At 35.5% G+C, this 20,430-nt stretch overlaps 1 protein-coding gene across 3 annotated transcripts in view; it reads right to left on the bottom strand.

Annotated features, from left to right (window-relative positions):
- LOC150100506 (activating signal cointegrator 1 complex subunit 1) overlaps window positions 1-20,430 on the bottom strand; it is a 215,244-nt gene that overhangs the window by 102,322 nt on the left and 92,492 nt on the right. For all 3 annotated transcript variants that reach the window (XM_090403290.1, XM_090403289.1, XM_090403291.1), the window contains exon 5: window positions 10,637-10,815. In XM_090403290.1, the coding sequence (XP_090259416.1) occupies window positions 10,637-10,815 (179 nt within the window). The remainder of the gene's footprint in view (window positions 1-10,636; window positions 10,816-20,430) is intronic.

The following is a 20,430-nucleotide window of genomic DNA, read 5'->3' on the forward strand; positions in this document are numbered from 1 at the left end:
CTTGATGACAGATTGAGTTACAGTCTCACACTGCCAACTGTCAGTGCCATAGACATTGTTGAGTCAGCCTGCAACATGGCATTAAACTGTATAACTCATGTAATGCACATTATTCTTATCATGGGTTTGTGCTGTTCTGTGATTTAGCCATGAACACGAAACTAGAACAAAGAGCAAATGTAAAATTTTGCATAAAACTGGGGAAATCTTCTAGAGAGAGAGACCCTTGAATTACTTCGTAAGGCATATGAAAATGAAGCCATGAGCTGAACTCAGTATTTTGAGTAATTCAACAGATCATCTATGCAGATCGATGCATCACCATCCAGGAAGTTGCTGACAGAATTGGGATTTCATATGTATCAGATCAAGCAATGATCAAGAGAGAGAGATTTGAACATGTATTGCATTGCTGTCAAATTTGTTCCCTGTCTCTTGACCTCTGATCAGAAGGAGCACTGTGTGAACATCTGTCAAGATCTTCTTCAAAAAAAGCCATTGATGACCCAACCTTCATTTCAAGGGGTCATCACAGGGGATGAGACTTGGGTTTACAGGCTACAACCCACAGACAAAACAACAACTGTCACAGTGGAAATAGTCCACATTCCCCAAGAGCAAAGAAGGCAAGTCAGGAGTGCAACAAAGAGCATGTTAATCACCTTTTTTGACGTTAAGAGGGACTGTATGCTGAGAATTTGTCCCACCTAATCAGGCAGTCAATACAGAATTCTACTGCAACGTTTTAAGGTGGTTGGAGGAAGACGTCTGTCACAAAAGACTGGAACTGTGGTGAAGCTACAAATGGCTTCACCACCACAACAACAATCCTTACCACAGCACCTTAACAACATGACAGTTTTTGGAGGTCGTCCCATATCCACCTTACTTGCCAGATTTAGTCCCTTGTGATTAAGAAGATCCAAGACGAATCGCAAGCAGTGCTTGATGCGCTTCAACAAAAAGGCGTTCAGAAGCATTTGGAGCATGGCTAAAGTGGCAAGTTTACTGCATGAACTCAGAAAGAGACTACTTTGAAGGAGGTTGAGTCCAAATTTAAACTGGGTAAGTTGTAAAGATGTTATTTGCCTAGTCTGATTTCTTTTTTAATAGCACCTTGTATTTTGCCAGTTAGTGAATGGAGGGAGACCAGATACAGTGGCCACAGGAGGAAACTGTCGAGGCCACGTATAGACAGTAGGCCGAGTTCCCTCTGTGTGAGCGGTATGTTTGCGAGTCTGTCACAGCTCACTGCTAGCCCACGTTCCTTTTTATTTTTCTCGCCACATACAATGGATCACGACCCAAAAAAAGTGCAATTTTACTGCTGATCACAAAAAAATAATTTAAAAAAAAAACAGCCCACCAACATTAATTCTTACCAAAAACAAGTTTCCACATTCACTTCGCCAACATTTGTGGCTAAACAGCAATATAAATGACCTATAGTCATCTAAATCCGAATTACTATCCCTATCAGAACCCCAATTAACAACCTCAACAAATGTCTGCTTCAAATATCCAAATTACACATAACACAGTTCTTTCCACCACAAGGAAAGCACTTGTCCATTCATCAGAAGTCCCATACCATGTCCAAGATTGCAAACCCTAGAATCCCGACAATTTGATTGGTTTTGGCATTGCATTAGCAATGACCCTTTTAATATGCTCTCTGTATTGCTCTCCAAACTCCGTTAACCACTCTGACCTCTTCAACTTTCTCTCTCTAAATTTTCTACACTCAAAATATCCAAGTAGTGAGGTCATCCTTCTTAAGGATTTCAATGTCCACAACTTATATTGGCTTCCCTTCTCCAGTTTCACTGATTATGCAGGCAAGGATGCCAAGATGTTTGCCATTAGCAATGACCTATCACAGATCATCAATCTCCTGACCAGAATATCTGAAGATCCACCATCCAATTTGCCATCACACTTCACCTCTTCCTAACAAGCTCTCTTTCCAAGTATATTGTGGCTGTCAGTTCTCCTCTTGGTAACTCAGATCACAACCTCATACAAGTCTCTTTTGCCACAAAACAACCATCACCCAGTTCTCTCTCTCTTGTGTCCTCTGGCACTACAAGTTATATTGGCTTCCCTTCTCCAGTAGTAGTTGCGTAGTTAAGTCTTTTATTCAGTAGCGTAAGTTCGCTGTTGTTCAGGGTGTGGCTTAATAGGTTGATCACATGGTTCTTGCTTGCCGGTGGTTGGTCGCTCCTTGTCTCCCTTGTTTGTTGTTCACTGTCAGTAATTGTTTCAAGTACTTGTAGAATGTCTGGATTAATATAGTTCGATGGTTCGGATTGTAATTTTGAAATCAGATTTTGTGTTGTAGCTAGGTTTTGGCAGGCTGTTTGAATCTGTTCTCTAAGCATTGCTTTTTCTGTGCAGTCATAAATACGGCGTGCCTTAGCGGATAAATTTCTTTTTTAGCCTGATGCAGATAGGAATAAGGTTATTGTCTCCGCATCTCTTTAAAAAGGCCAGCCGATTGATCAAGAGGGAAATAAGAATCTTTAACTTACCACAGCGATTGCAGCGCTTATGGGTATCATTTCCATGGATGATCTGAATCCTTTCTTTTAAGCTTACACGGTGATCCGAATGCATTTTTGAAAATTATGGAGACAACTACCGTGTTTGAATAAAAACTTTTGTTTAATATAACTAAAATCTACATTCGACGTTTAGACCTTTATGTCAAGGTCATCTTCTGGAGCATACAACTATACACAGAAAACAAGCTACACTACAATCAAACTGGTTTGTTAAAGACACTGACCAACCGCTACAACAATTGTTGGCCTGACCTCTGGTGAAAAAAAAAAAAAAAAAAAAAAAAAATTATTATACATCAACGGTAGAGTCCTATTATTAGTGTTATCTGTTGGTTGTAGAAATACATTGGGCACAACAACAAGTATCTATCTATATACATATATTAACATCATGTACATTCCAACCAGTTGGTATGGTATGGTTTCTAATACTAACTGAAGATTGGCTAGAGTCCTGACTTATGCTGGATCTTATATATTAGGTAGGCTGAATGTGTGCCATGCACTACTAATAATAGGACTCTAGCGTTGATGTATAATTTTTATATATATATATATATATATATATATATATATATATATTTTTTTTTCACCAGAGGTCAGGCCAACAATTGTTGTAGCGGTTGGTCAGTGTCTTTAACAAACCAGTTTGATTGTAGTGTAGCTTGTTTTCTGTGTATAGTTGTATGCTCCAGAAGATGACCTTGACATAAAGGTCTAAACGTCGAATGTAGATTTTAGTTATATTAAACTAAAGTTTTTATTCAAACACGGTAGTTGTCTCCTTAATTTTTAAAAATGTATTCGGATCACCGTGTAAGCTTAAAAGAAAGATAAATATGGAATAGACAATAGAATCAACAGAGCTGGTATGGTAGGAAGTCAACTGAATAAATTTATATGGAATAAGAGAGAAATTAGTCAAAGCACTAAATTAGCTGTATACATGACAGTGTTCAATTTTAACTTATAGATCTGAGAGCCGAGTTAAAAATAAAACACTTGACCAAAGATAGAGACCACAGATATGAGAGTCCTGAGAAAGATTAGGGGCATGAATGGATGACATCATTGGCAAAATCATATTAAAAATGAGGATATCAGGAAAGAACTTGACATCGTTAGCATTCAGGAAAGAACTAGCAGAGCTAATCTCAGGTGGTATGGCCATTTAACAGAATTGGAGAAGAAAAATTAGCAAAACAAGTGTTCTATGCCAGGTTGGCAGAAAAAAGACCCAGAGAAAGACCAAGATGTAGGTGGATTGATATGGTAAAAAGTACCTTAGAAGACAGAAATATAAGTACTGATAATGTTGGAGTCTTGACAGGTAACAGATTGATTTGGAGGAAAATTGTAGATAGGAAGTTAGCAAACGATTTAAGTTTTTCATGTAGCACTATCATATCTTGTACGCCCCTTGTAAGAATTTGATGATGACCTTTCATAAAAATTTGTTGAACCGTTCCAGTTTTCAGTTCAACTATATTTGGGGCTACAAAGGGCAACATGTTCACATTTTATATTGCAATAACTCTCTGACTTAGTGGAATATGCACAAAGTTGGAATTTATAAAATGTACACGAAGTCTGTGTGGTTCAGCTTTAGTTCAAACAGGATCACTTTTATTAGAAAATTTTGCTAAAAAAGTTTTGAAATTATATTAATAATTCTGCTCTAGCTGGATGAAATTTAATAGCTAAGATCTATATTGTAAAAAGTTTTTTACCTTGAGTATAATATACGTTAAAGATACCAAGCTATTTTAAATTTTAAATATAAACCTGGTTTTAATCCATTTCCCAAGCAAGCAAAAACAGACAAGTAAGTCAAGTTTGAACCTGCAAGTAGTGCAAGTCTGGGTGACCCACACGTAGTGCAAGTCTTAGGCAACTCGTGGTAAAGGTGGAATAAGCTCTGATCATTTACCCTTAATATAAAGCATTAAGGGTAAATGATGTTATGCATTAAAGGAGAGGGGCCACTACCCAGACAAGTTTCGATCTTTATTGAGGTCTCATCAGCGGGAGCCAGGCTTAGAGATACCAAGGTTTAAGTAATACAGAGCTTATAAATATTTCACCAAAATAAGTTACCACTGTTACATCCTGAATGAAGAACTTTATTAAAGAAATAATTCATTCAGGATTTAACAAGTCAGAAAAAATCAGCTGAGAGATAAAACTTGTACTGGAGCAGACGAACTAAAGTACTAAATAGAAATGGAAATGGAATTACTTCCTTTTAGTAGAATTGTAATACCATGTAAAGAACTTTGTGTATAAATTAGTATTATATAAAATGCATCATGTATACAATGAATGGGTAAATCAGATGTAAACAGTAGTCCAAAGGTCATGGGCAGGCCTGGGGCATTTTTAATCTCGGAAAGTGACGCACATTCGTTTCCCGGAAGACGCTGCGAGAAATCTCGCGATGTACCGAAGTTGCCAAGGACGAAGAAAGTAGCGGGCAGGAAAAGATCGCAGAAAAAAAAAGTAAGAGGGCGCTATTGTGGTAAGAACAGGGTGCAAAAAGGGGGAAGTGAATGGAGAATAAAAAGAGTTTGCATCCCTTTCTCAAGGCTTTTTTTGCCTGTTTTCCTGGATGAAGATTTGACTTCTCTCGTGGACCGGTGGTCCCTGATGGTGTTTCGTGGCGATAGTTTGATATCGGAGGGTGCGCCTTTCCCTTCGATGTCTGAATTTCTGCCGGTGCTAAAGCGCGAGATGAAGGCACATGCTGCCTTCGCTGAAAGTACCAACGGAATACTATCGCATACGTACATTATTAACCGGCAGCTAGAATTGAGGATGGCCCGAAACAAATCGAGAATAGACGAGGGAAACTGATGACCATAGTGACCCACCACGTGGACACAGGCTTATGGTGGATTCGAAAGGTAATTCAAACAAAGAAGGACAGTTCCGACGGACCTGGAGACCCTACCCCAAGAAATGGTAATGTACAGATTTTGTTGTATAACTATCCAGTCGGAAAAAGGAAAAGATCATTGTAGTGTATTAAATGAGTGTGTACAGTATTTAAGAATTTTAAGCGATTGTTTAGCAGTGGCTAATATCCATGACAAATTGCTAGAAATGATTATAGATGATTGTGTCTAGTTTAATATGTAAGACTAACACAGTGGGTAGAATATCGATTAGAAGAGTATAATGTGTATATTATGTGTGTTTGTAGTGTATTAATTGAGTATGAACAGTATTTAAGAAATTTAAGTGATTATTTGGCAGTGGCTAATGTCCATAAGACAAATTGTTAGGAATGATTATAGATGATTGTGACTAGTTTAATATTCAACACAAACATAGTAGGTAGAATATAGATTAGAAGTGTATAATGTGTATATTATGTGTGTTTAGTCTTTAACTTAAGAGAAGGATTTATTGTTCATGTATAGAGTATTAATCAGTTTGAAAGGGTCTGATTTAGCATGTCATTGAACTAATTGAAAGTGAGATTGGTCTAAGTGTATATTATATCTTTAGATTGCAATAAATATGTTTTTTCTTTTATACCTGAGATTTGCCTGTGATATGAACCAAAACTACCCCTCATTAATCTGAACCATAGCGGGGGAGGAATTGAAAGAAAGTTATAACATAATTAAAATGAAAAGCCAAACGGCTAGTTTTCTGGCAACTTAATAGATATGAAAGGGATAAAAATCCTATGTTGTTATATAGCCAATAAGTGAAACTCAAGATCGAGAACTACGATCTATGAGTTTAAATGCCGAAAAACTATCAGCGAAGGCAATTCGAAGCAAAGGTGGAGCAAGCTTCCTCACTATTCTTGATATTCTCTCACAATGTAAAACACAGCTCTTAGGAGACGTAATATTGTGAGATAATATGATGTAATAACATTGTGAGAGAATATCAAGAATAGTGAGGGAGCTTGCTCCACCTTTGCTTCGAATTGCCTTTGCCGATAGTTTTTCGGCATTTAAACTCATAGATCGTAGTTCTCAATCTTGAGTTTCACTTACTGGCTATATAACAACATAGGATTTTTATCCCTTTCAAAGGTATAACATATTGTTATAGAGGTTACGACTGCAAACCAGAATTTACTTAGCCACAGTAGAGCATTTAATTTATTCACCTATGTGCACCAAAGGTCTGGAAAAGTCTCCTGAATAAGAGTCCATTCTATTCTAAGATATTGGCTGGCGCAGCATTAAAAAATAAATTTGTCAATATCAGAAGAGGAGACGTCCCCAGAAAGAAATTAGAGGATTCGTTTCTTTTAGCAAGGAATAACCTTAACAGTCAGGGTAAGCATGTGAGTAAAATTAGGAATCGGCTAGAGATATAGAATTTACTTTCCTTACAGAATGAACACGTAAGAAGTGATATTAGTCAGGGAAGTCTTGTAGTTAAAGGAGAGAGAGATTGAATTCATAAGGGAAGTAAAGTTAAAATATTGTAGGAAAAGCAACGACATAAAAATGGCGCACATGGCAATGTAACAATGGCGGTGAGCCACACTACAAAAAGATGTAACACCATAAGATGCACTACTTGCAGGGCCAATACTTGTCTTGACATACTTGGGAAATGGATTAAAACCAGGTTTATATTTAAAAGCTAAGTATCTTTAATGTATATTATACCCAAGGTAAAAAACTTTTTACATCTATCTCTCATCCTGAGATTTTTATTTAATAAGGTCAAAGCACCTTATGGTAACTTATTTTGGTAAAATATTTATAAGCTCTGTATTACTTAAACCTTGGTATCTCTAAGCCTTGCTCCCACTGATGAGACCTCAATAAAGGTCGAAACTGGTCTGGGTAGTGGCCCTTGCCTTTAATGCATAGTATCATACATCTCCTCAAGGAGATGTGCTTTACATTAAGGGTAAATATAGTAAGAATAGTGTTCAGAGCTTATTCCACCTTTATCACGAGTTGCCTAAGACTTGCACTACATACGGGTCACCCAGACTTGCACTACTTCCAGGTGCAAACTTGACTTACTTGTCTGTTTGCTTACTTGGGAAATGGATTAAAACCAGGTTTATATTTAAAATAGCTTGGTATCTTTAACCTAAGATCTATATTAAAATTTGTCTGTTTTGATTTTGATCTGATCTTTGTTGTTGTGAAAATATTAGGCAGAATGAACTTTTTTCTAGAGATAAATCACTATTTACAAGCAGCTACACTTACCGAATAATGTTGTAAAAACACCAAAATAATTAACGTCTCAATGACCATCTTGGATGACTTTAGGTATTCTTACCAAACACTTTAAAACAATAGTTTTCAAGAAATTAATCTTTCGATGAATTATGAGACTTAATTGAAAAATTATCGGTGAATTGTGTTTTCGATCAATTTGCAACAAATTATCATGCGATGAACTGTCATTTGACAAATTGTTTATTTGATAAATTGCCATTCATTCAATTGTTGTTCAATTAATTGTTTAATCAATGATTTGCTTTTTTAATGAATTCTCATTTGGTTAACTGTCTTTCCATAAACAGTTTTTGATGAATTTTCATGGAACCATTCTTTTGTTTAGAGAGACTGGGTTAGAACCTAGTCTTTGTAATCAAAGGACATGACAATACCAATTAAGCTATCAATTGCTTTTAAATTTCAAGTAATTTCTTTTAAAGCTTCAACGCCCAAACATAGTATGCCCACACTGTATATAAAACAAATAGATATTTATAATCCTCCCTTTTAATTCAACATTCAAACTTAAAAAAATATATATACTGGGTTGGCAAATAAGTTCATTTGGTTTATGCATTAGTACAAGTTTAAGCCGCTTCGCCTGTTGCTATTGTTGTGCTATTGCGCAGCTGAAAGGTGACATTTCACATAACCTTTCAGTGAATTTTTGCTCGGCCTACTTCAGTTGCACGTGTGTAACATATTTTTAGAAATGGAAGGAAATAACGTATATTACTGGTATATTTTGCTTTTTTATTTCAAAAAAGGCAAACAAGTTGTGGAGGTCCATAAAAAATATGCAGTGTATATGGGGATGGTGCCTTAACAGAACACGTATGCCAAAAGTGGCTTGCCAAATTCCATTCTGGAGATTTCGACATCAGTGATGCGTCTCTCACCGGTCGCCCGACTGAGATTGATTTGAGTGTTGTGAAGGATATCGTCGACAAAAATCCATCACAAACAGTGCAGGAGATTGCTGCAGTACTGAAAATATCCCATACAAGTGTTGAAAACCGTTTGCACAAGCTGGGATATGTTTCAAAACTCAATGTTTGTGTGCCGCATGAATTGACTGAGGCCAATATGACTGCTCGCATATCCATCTGTGATTCGCCATGACGTCACCAAGAAAACGACCCATTTTTGAAGTGGATGATTATGGGAGATGAAAATTGGGTCGTGTACGATAACGTAGTATGTAAAAGATCATGGGGGTACAAGAACAAACCGCCACAAACACCCTCCTTTGAATTGTTTGTTGTCTACACTGATGATGTACTGTTAATTTCAGTATGAAATATTTGTACCTTTATTTCATTATTAAAGTTACTGTATTTGCTGGCGTATAAGATGCACCCCCTTTTTTGTACACATTTTTTAGGAAAAAAATATTTTTTTTTAGATCCTCTTCCTGATTCCGCCAAGTTCTTATCATTTTCTCAGTTGGGGGTGACCGGAAATGCCTCTCTGCAGTCCTGTTTCCATATTCTTTAGCATACGCAATCACACGTAGCTTGTATGCAATACTGTAGCAATGCCGACGTTTTTCAGCCTTAACTTGCCAAGAAATTTAAAGAACATTTAATGGCAGAAATTTATCACAACAACCGCAACAACAAATGGAAAGTTTAAACGAACAGGAACACAGCTGTGATAGTCGATGACAGTGCATGCGCATCCACTGAACTCTATGTAACCGAAATGCTCTCGCACACTGCAAGGAAGCAAGAAAGAAATTGCGTAACTCGAAACAGAGAAAATTTTCAGAAAAGAAAGTAATAAAAATCTGAGTATTGGCGTATAAGATGCACCCTGTTTTTCAGAACTATTTTCAAAGAAAAAAAGTGCATCTTATATGCCGGCAAACACGGTAATTACTGTGGTTATTGTGTAATTAATTATTTATCATGTAATTTATTATTTATTATTTTTAGTGTTAGGAGTAGATTTTTTGCTTGGGGGATGGTGAATGGGTGGAACGGGTTGCCAGAGGTGGATGTGGGTGCTTCATCAGTAAATGAGCTTAAGGAGAGATATGATAGGTATTGTGTGAATGATGGATTTCTCAGGATGATGGATTTCTGAATCATTGTGTGAGATCCATATAATAATAATAATAATATCTAACACAAACAGAAGTTTAATTAATCATCTTTCAGTTTAATAGTACAACATCAAATTGAAGCAGTTAGGTTCTTTCCTTTAAAAGGGAAAATTAAATTCAGCAAGCTTTAGGAGTATTTCATAAAATATTTATATATGTGCTTATCAGAATACTCATGTCTTCTCTGTTGACATATCTCTTTGGAGGTATTCTAATGAAGTACAGTACATGGGAAGTTTATCTAGTACAGGGGATCTGTGTTAGATAAAGCTTCCATGTTGTTGTGGACAAATTCTACTTTCAGTTGAATTTCAGTTTAAATCAGTTGACATAATGAGTTTTCAATGACTTCCATTCTTGTACATGCTGATATTTTTAGTAGCAAAATTAAGTAAAATTAATTGAAACAATGCAAAATGATATATTACAAATTATCTGAATTTGACTGTGAAAAATAGAGATTTTTACCACAAGAATGCTACTGTGGAACATTTTTTTATGATATCTTGAACCATCAAATCATTTCTACACTTGTTAATTTAAAGCTAAGCAACTTTAACTTATTTAAATTTATTTAAAGACTGTCAGTTTATAATTGATCAATTGATATAAACTTAGCAATTTTCATTAAAAGCTTACCAAAAATAGCAACTTAATGAAAGGAAACAAAATGGCTTAAATAACACTATTTTATCAAGTTCTTGTGATCCTATCATATTCAAATTTATATTGATATATATATAATACTTTACCCTATGACACGATCGCAAAACATCTTCTTTGAACTCTATAAAAGCATTCTTGATATTTTCCATATTGAAAGGCAAAGAAAGAAAGTGGGTAAAATCCATTTTTTGACGTAATGAGTTGGCAACCACTTCAATTCTTGTACATGCTGATATTATACCTTTGTGATCCAATCCAGTAATTACTATTGTGAAAATAGATAAATATTTCATATGTAATAAACATCTGTTAATTTTAAAAAATAGCATTAAAGATTAAAAGTTCAAGGAATGTATAGGCTTTTCTAAGTAAGTCATACCTTTAAATTTAATTAACAAATCAGTAATGCAAAATTAGTAAAAAAAAGTAAATACAAAAAAAGGCCATTTTTTTTAAATTTTCACTTTTCAAATTATGAAATGTAGTTCAAAGTATTTCTTCTACCTTTTTGAAAAATAACTTTTTGGTACTTTTATTCTTTCATTTTTGTATTTCCCATTGTTCCTTTGCATGTTACACTCAATAGCATGCCACAGTTAAAAAGCTAATTAATGCTTTCACAGGGTAGTTAATGATATCTGTATGTTGTATTATGGTTGTCAATTGCATGTGTTCTTCTGGCCAGTTTGTCTAATGAAAAAACTGAGTTTCCAGGAGAGGGCCTTGCAACCTCCATGTGAGAATGGTTAATTCACTTTCAATGAATAGTCTGTATAGAGGTTCTTCATGTCCCTTATTTTGTGAGGAAAAAAAAAATTCAACTTTACAAACTTCAAAAAAATTCACATCAACAAATTCCTTTCTTTTTTAACCACTTGTCCACACACTGCACCATTATATCATGGGTCCAGGGACCTCTCTTGCTTGCATGTGTGCATGGCTGATATTATATAAGATTTTGAAAGTTCATAATGTTGAATTTTTTCCTCATAGTAAGTGATGGTTTTCAGCTGGCTATCCTTGTTCTTGTTGATGAAATAAGATTTTGACTGATCACATGAAAAATAAACAATTATGAGATGAAAAAAGAAAAAAATAGCAGTAGGTTATAAAATAATGCGCAATAAGAAAAACTCCACCCTTCTGCTTAAAAGTCCAAAATAAGCAAGAAGCATCCCAATTTCATATACATAAAATAAAACTATCTCAAAAAAAGAAGGAAACTTCTGATTACTTTTTGTATGTAGTTTTCTTCTTTTTATGAGATAGTTTTATTTTATGTATATGAAATTGGGATGCTTCTTGCTTATTTTGGACTTTTGAGCAGTTTTTTGTATTACTATAATGTATCAAAAAAGATAGAAATTTATCAGAGAATATGCTTTAAATGAATGCATAAGTTTCTGTGGCTTAGGTTTTGTAGATAGTTTTCAGTATTGAGAACACGTTTTCAGATAATTAACAAGTTTCATAAAATATAACTATATGAGTTTCATGCCATCAGATTTAATGGGATATTAACAAAAGTTGTACAGAAGAGAGACTAGAAACACAATTAATTACACAGATGTTATCAGAACTTCACAATTCACACATATAAATAAATAACCAGAATAGAAACATTAAATTAATCACTGCATGTGTTGGAACAATACTAGTTGTTGCTGTCACTCTCTGTAGCATTGCACATATCATATTGTAAGTCTGCAATAGTTAGATTTTTAATGAAAGCAGACCACACTTGGTGTAGGATTAAGCCTTGATTTCTCTACAATGTGTGGAGATCCACAGCATTTCAGAGGCTTCCTTGAACTTTCTTGATAAACAGTTATGATCAATATAAATCAGTTACTAAAATAAAGGAGCCAAAAGGCTTCACTTCGGCGATGCAAAATTATATAAATTAAGCGGATATTAAATCCAACATAATTTCAAAGCTGCAAATGCAGAGACTATAAAAGTTTCATGCAAAAATTTACCAGAGAGCTTGAGGGAATATACTCGCCATTTTGATTAGGTTTCACTGGTCTGACAGCTTTTTCAAACTCATTGATTTTTGTCAGAGACCAGGCAGAAACCTTAGAGAGCAAAAACTCTCAATACTAAAGATCAGCTTTTGGCTTCGAAATGAATTGAAGCCTTTTGGCTCTTTATTTTAGTAAATACTTTATGCACCGACCAAGAGTTCAGTGGTAAAGGTGATGGCTCAGATGGTTATGACTATAAAATTAGACAGCTTCTTAACACTGACACTTATTTCATTATGGATCATGAGGGCTACTAGAGAGCTTCAAAATTGCACCAATAACATTTTAAACACAACCTATGAATTTATCAGAGAAACCAGACTAGCTCTCTGTTCTAGTCATCCTCTCCCACCTCGTCTATACAGGACACCCAAAATTCACAAAGCAGACATCCCTATGTCCAATAGTAGAAGGGATAGATTCTCTGACATATCTTCTTGCCAAACTACTAAAGGGTCTAAGTGGACAATCCTTTATTAAAAATTCTGAGCATTTTGTTTCAAGCATCAGCAATATTATCCTTGATGAACATGACATTTTAAGAAGCTTTGATATAATCAATTTGTTTACCAATGTTCCTACTGATGATCTACTTGCATTGCTTCAAGATAAATTCTCTAAGAAGGTTATGGCACTCCTCAAACACTATATGTCATCTGGATACCAATATAAAAATACAATATACAAACAAAACTCAGGTCTAGCCACAGCAGACTTCTTTAGCCAGTTTTAGCAAATCTTTATATGGAAACATTTGAAAACAAGGCCCTAGAAGAATATCATCATAAACCAAAATTATGGAAAGGTATGTCGATGATATATTCTTAGTCTTAACCATGGACTACCTTCACTTCTGCTTTTCATGAGTACCTGAATCATCAACACCCTAACATAAAATTCACCTATGAATTAGTATCTAATGGTTCACTCCCATTTCTGGACCTTCTACTAACTAAGGAATTGGGTAAATTAAAAGTCTATATTTCGAAAGCCTACACAAGCTGAAAAATATCTACATGCCTTATCCCATCATTATAGACCTCAAAAATTGAGTATCATTTCCACACTAGGAGCAAGGGCCTGCTGACTGACAAGGACAAACTAGTCAAAGAACTTCAACATTTATATAAAATAGCACCAAAAATGCAGAAGAAACGGAAAGCTAACAAGAACAGTGAAGTAATGAAAAAGATTTTCTCCACTAAAGATGATACTGAAAATAATTTAACCTCCAAGACTGCTAAGTTAAAGCAGATTATTAGACAGACATTGAGGGAATTACAGAAAGTCAAGTGGCATTTAGAGGAACACAGAAAGAATAAAAAAAGTTTAGCAACAAAATGGAAAACAACCAAGCACAGAATCAGGCAAGTTAGTGTGTAATATAACAGCAAAATTCTGGAAAGTAAAGTTGATTATAAAAAGAAAGATGTTCTTTGGTATGGTGACTATCATAAAGCATGTCATTGATGAGTGGATTATAGTGTCAAGTTTTCCCAGAGAAAAAATTAAAAATCTAACGCAAGCAATTGAAAAACAGAAAAGCAAAGCAAAAGAGGTCGTAACTCTGGTAGGTACCAATGACTTAACTGGCGATAAATTCAGGATGAGGAGAGGATACAAATTGTTGGAAGAAGCGAGAGTGAAAAGTGAGAAAGTAAAAATCGTTAGTATATTACCTGGCTATGATAGCAAACAATGCATAGGCAGTGTAGAAGGAATGGATGCGAGTTTTTGGAATGTGTGGAATGAGTTTGAGGAGATTTTATTTGTATAAGAAGAATGGACTACACTTAAATGTCTTTGGCATCAGGAGTGCTTGAAAAATTATTAATTAATATGAGGCCTAATGCAAAGCATCAGAAAAACTGAATTCTGATGGGAGGAACTGCAAAAATCTGTGTGTAAGAGCGACAATGTTAGTTAATTGTGTTAATGATGGGAATAGCTATTATTATGGAAATGATTATGAAGAGAGAACGATTCTGTGTTCATCTGGTTGGGACCTATCATGCATATGTAAAGATATCAGCATAACTGCATAACTAAGAAACTAGATAAGAACAGAGATCTGCAAGTTGTTGAACTGTGTCATGTGGACCATAGACAAGAATATGCAGAAGACCATGCAGATATTATGTCTGTACACGAATGCTATGAGTATCAGAAACAAAGGAGTAGAATTTGCTGACTTGGTTAATACAGTGGGACATCATATTGTAGGCATTAGTGATACCTGGCTATCAGAATCAGACGTACCAACTAGTATCAAATGCAAAGGACATAGTACTTTTAGGAAGGATAGACAGGATAGGAGAGGAGGAGCCATGCTGCTAATGATATCTGATGACTTGAATCTAGTTAGAGTTGAGATCTGTGACTGCAATAATAGTAACAGTTTTTTTAAGTGACAGCGAGTTTGAATCCATCTCGTGTTAGGTGGAGTCTAACAAGATCAAATACATACTGGGGTGTTGCTATAGACATGGAGAATCGGTTGCTAATGACAAAGAAATGCATCATCAAATAAAATAAAAAGAGAAAAAAAAAATAATCATAATGGGGAACTTTAATTATCCAAACATTGACTGGGTTGCAGTAAAATATCATGAGAAGAATAAAACTAAATTTATTGAACTGTTGTGAAACAACTTCCTCACACAGAGCATGTGACAGTAAGAGTTCAAGGTCAAAGAGTGTTAGATTTGATTACAGTGTGTCAGAGGACGTTTCAGTTAAAGATTTAACTATTCATCCTCAAGTTGGTGACAGTGATCATGCAATACTCACTTGGGAAGCGGACAAGTTTATGAATGTTCCGTAATACTTTCCTACAAAGCAGGAAAGTATTACCAACTGAGAAGTAAGCTGGGTTCTGTGCAATTGTTTCAGTTGTTGAATGGGTGGGATATCAACAGTGCATAGGAAGCGTTTAAAAAATACTTAAATGATGCAATATCAGAATGTGTTGTTAGAGTTCAAAAAATAAATAAAGTAGGAGTGAAACAGATGTGTAATCTAATCAAGAAAACAATGATGTGGAAGGAATACCATGTACATAAGGATGATGTCAGTTATGATAATTATAAGCAGCAGGCCAGAAGAGTCATAAGCATTGTACAGAAAGCTAAGTCTGAGTATGGAGAGAAACTGGCCCTGAAGTTAAAGACAACTGAAAAGAATTCTATTCATATGCTGCAAGTAAAAGAAAGAACGAATGTGAAAAAATAACTCTACTGAATGCATATGGTATGCAGGTGACTGACGCAGAAGTGATTGCCAACTTATGAGTAGCAATAATTTTGCTAAAAGCTATCTACCAGGTATATACAACATTGAATTCACCACTACCTCTTCACTGTATGAGGAGGAAGTACTAGAGCTGTTGCACAAAGTGAATAAGAATTCTGCAATAGGAACTGATAGAATATCAGCACAGATGCTAAAAGAGTGTTCAGCTGAACTAGCTATTTCTTTGACTAGGCTACATAATTTGAGTCTCAGAACAGGGAAGATTCTACAGGAGTGGAAAGAATGTATGGTAATCCCATTGCACAAAGGTGGTACAATGACCATTGCATCCAACTATCAACCAATCAATATCTCAGGAGTGGGGATGAAGATTTAGGAAACATTGGTTAGGACTCACATTCAGAAATAGGTTGATAGAGAATCTCTACTTTGCAACGAACAGCAAGAATTTATTAAGGAAAGTTCATGTTTCAGCAACTTACTCGCATTCTATAATAATGTTACCACAGAGTTAGACATACTTAGGGGAACAGATATGCCATGATACTTTAGGACAGAAGGCTTTTGACAGAATACAGCAGAAGACTGTTGCATAAATTGGAAAATATGGGATTAAATTATGGACTGCTGGCATGGATAAGAGGACAGCTGACTGACAGATATCAAAGAGTCGTGTATGAGGATGTGAATCTGAAAGATTCAAGGTAACCAGTGGAGTGCCTCAAGTATCAGTACTTAGTCCATATTATTCAATCTGTACATTAATGACACTGGGAAGTATTTGACATGCGACAAACAGTTATTTTCTGATGATGCAAAGATAGGTAGGCTAATCAGGAGCTGTGATATGCAGTACTTGCAGAATGATTTGAATAGGCTAGAATTGTGGACATGTGAAAATGACTGTCAATTCAATGTTAATAAATGTAAGGTCATGCACTTTGATGTGATTAGATATCCAATGCTGTATTATTTTGGTGGGACTATGAGAAAAGAAACTTATCAGGCTAGGGATCTTGGAGTTTTAGTAGACAGGATGTTCAAAGGTCATACATAGAAAATATTGTAAATACAACTCGGAGAATAAATGCAATGCTGAAACGAATTTTGACACATAAAGATAAGGAAGTCATTTTTCTCCTTTACAAAGCCTTGATAAGACTTCACTTTGGCTACTGTGTGCAAGTCTGGTTTCTGTGGTGATTTTAATATAGTGAAAAAATGATATCAGGATTGTGAATACTGATTATAAAGACAGACTGAGAATTTGTAGGCTGCAAACAGAAGGAGGGGTAATATGATTGAGAGTCACAAACTTCTGAAATGGTTATATAGCATTTCAGTAAATGGAATTTTTCATTTTATAGATGATGGGGAAAGGATGTGAGCATCATTGGAAGATGAGAATGAATGCTATTAAGATGAGGGTGAGGGCTAAATTTTTCTCTTATAGAGTAGTGCATGATTAGATGGACTGCCATTGGGTGTTGTGTGTGCAAATAATGTGAATGAATTCAAGAACAGGTAAGACAGCTGGTGCTAATAGCATGGTCTCCCTCATTACTATTATTATTAAGAGAGACCTCCAGGAACTCTCTTAATAATAATAGTAATATCCAAACCTTAGTTTTCTAATAACCATGCAAAGGAATTTGGGGGGGTGGAAGCAGTATAGTGCAAGTGGCTTGAGACAAAAACTGCAAAACCACCATCAATAAACCTGATTGTGAAAGAGAAAAATGCAGAAACTTGTAGGATATCTGCTATTTAGCAATATCAGATTATCTAATATTATTTTTTTTTAATTCTTAGCAGCAGCCAATTTTCCATAAGTACAAAAATAAAAAAGGAAAGGGAAAAATCTTTGTTTTATTTATTTCTGTAAATATTTCCTAAATGTATAGCAAAAATGCATTATTTTTTATAATCAGAGATGTCTCTACTAATGTTATATATAAAAGAAATCTTTGTATAGTTATAGCCTGTTGCAAACTTTTACTTTGATATTTATTTGTAAAAAGGACTCGCGTCTAATTTAGTTTTTTATTTCTGTACCTTGACTGTGAGAGAAGAAAATACTGAACTTTCTGACGACGTTTTCACACTACTGAAGAACTACAGTTTTGTTTACAAGAAGTGACTTTCATCTCACTGCTATGTTGCTTACCACGTCCAGCAGTAGCGAACTTGCACAAAGTTTATCATTCTGAAGAGAAAGCTGAATTACGTGAGAGAGGAAGAAAATAGCTGTTGCATTGAGGAGAATAGAGCCGACGTTCTTAAAAGTTGAGAGTTTGGGGTAGAAATAGTTTAAAGGGATTTTTAAGCTAAAAAAGGTAAAGAGTGTTATAAGGGAAACAAACAGTTATCCCAAAATTAAGATGAATTTCTTTCAAAGGAAGCTAAGTTGTAGTTACATAAAAGTGATATATAGTTCGGATGCTTAAGGGTCAAAGCAGTATAACTGAGAGGAGACCTCTACATAGCCTTTAAAGGAATGTGGAGAACCAACCAGGGCATCAGACCTAATGTCCAATCCTCACCTTCTCGTGGTGCACCCTGTTGGGTATCTAACTGGATACTGAACGAACGAGTATGGGCTGGCAATTTGGGATTTAGCTGACCAAATTGTATTCTTATTGGCTTAAACCAATATACAAAATGATGGTACAACATGACAAAATTTCATGCCGGCTGGGACATCGCCCGGTTAAACAAGGCCCCCGTTGTTTTCGCCAGGGAACAAGGGCAAACAGCGAAAAGTCAGCTACTGGAACAAATCTGAAAGCACACCCCAACTCAACATCACCAGAGTTAAAGATCGGTACTATCAACATAAGAAGCCTGAATGGCAAAGAAATGGAGCTAGCTGAAGAATTAGATAAGTACCAGATCGACATAATAGGGGTGACTGAAACAAAAAAGACAAAAACTGGTCAGATCTTTCTGAGCAATAAATACAAAATGTTATATTCAGGATACGACAATCAAGGAAAAGAAGGAGTAGCCATAGTATTCAACACAAAATACGAGGTTAATCTTCTTCAATGGCAGGTAGTCTCAAGTAGAGTAATGTGGGCAAATATCAGAATGGGGAATTGAACAATGAGACATATTTGTGCCTATGGTCCCACAGAAAGTTCTACTAAGGTAGAAGTGGAGGAATTTTTTGATGCTTTAGAAAAAGCAACTGACACAATGAAAAGGGAAAAGTTGGTCCTTGTTGGGGATCTAAATGGCAGAGTAGAAAATGATTGTGAGACATACAAAAATATTTTCGGAAAATTTGAAGAAAAGAGCAAAGCTAATAATAATGGCAAAAACTTGTTGGATTTCTGCTCAGGACATGGACTGGTTATTACTAACACCATGTTCCAACATAAAAATGTGCACAAATTCACATGGAGAGAAGAGGCTAGGAATAAGAAAAGTCTCATCGACTATGTTATTGTTGATAGTGATGTTTCCTCCCTGCTGCATGACACCAGAATGTACAGAGGATTTGAAATTGGAAGTGATCACTATTTAGTCTTGAGCAGGATAAAATTGAATTTCATATTGAAAAGAATAACATGTAAGAAGGTTTTAAAGCGAATAAAAGTTGAGCAGCTCTCAGATGTGAACTGAAGACTAAAATACACAAAGATTATTGAAGAAAAAATGAAAGAATTTGAGAATAGGAATCAAACCCTGGAGATTCAGTGGCAAGCCTTGAAGAAAACTGTGATTAATTCAGCTAGAGAGGCATGTGGTGAGGTTTTCTGCAAGGAGAGAAAAATCAGAACTCCATGGTGGACACAGGAAGTTAAAGATGCAATGAAGGAAAAGAAGAAAGCATATCAAAAGTTCCTGGCAAATAAGCCAGCTTTTGCTCTTAGAGAACAGAGACAAATGTAAGCAAGCAAAATACTGTGTAAAACTAGCTAAACAAAAGTCATGGGAGGACTTTGGCAAGAACATAGAAAATAAATATCAAGAATGTGGTAAGATATTCTGGAGGTTGTTGAAGAAGCTTAGAAATGGAGGAAAAAGTGCTGTAAAAGGAGTTAGAGATGACAAAGGTGACACGAAAACAGGAGAAAAAGATATCTTTGAAGTATGGAGTAATTACTTCAAAAAATTGCTAAATGAAACAAGTAGTGAGAGCACAGTGGTACAAAACACTCAAGCATACAGTCATGAACATATATCCATCCTTGAAGTAGAAAAGCCATCGAAGGCTTGAAATGTGGAAAGGCAGCAGAAGTAGATAATATTCGACCAGAAATGATTAAGTATAGTGGTATAAAAGTCTTACAGTGGCTACACTGAATAGTTCAGAAAGCCTGGACAGAGTGACGAATTCCCGATGATTGGAGTAGAGCTCTAATAGTACCCATATATAAAAAGGGAACTAAAACTGAATGCGAAAATTACAGAGGTATTTCCCTACTGAGTGTTCCTGGCAAGATCTATGCAAGTATACTTGAGAAACGGTTGAGAAGAATTGTGGAAGAAAAGCTTGGTGAAGAACAAGCTGGATTCAGGCCAAATAGAGGCTGTCAGGATCAGATCTTCACTTTACGACAAACAGTTGAGAAGAATATAACAAAGATCTGTAT

This window comes from Typopeltis vanoorti, chromosome 13, assembly GCF_054136105.1.
Source record: "Typopeltis vanoorti isolate ZY-2024b chromosome 13, IOZ_Tvanoo_1.0, whole genome shotgun sequence".
In the NCBI taxonomy this organism is placed as follows: Eukaryota; Metazoa; Arthropoda; class Arachnida; order Uropygi; family Thelyphonidae; genus Typopeltis; species Typopeltis vanoorti.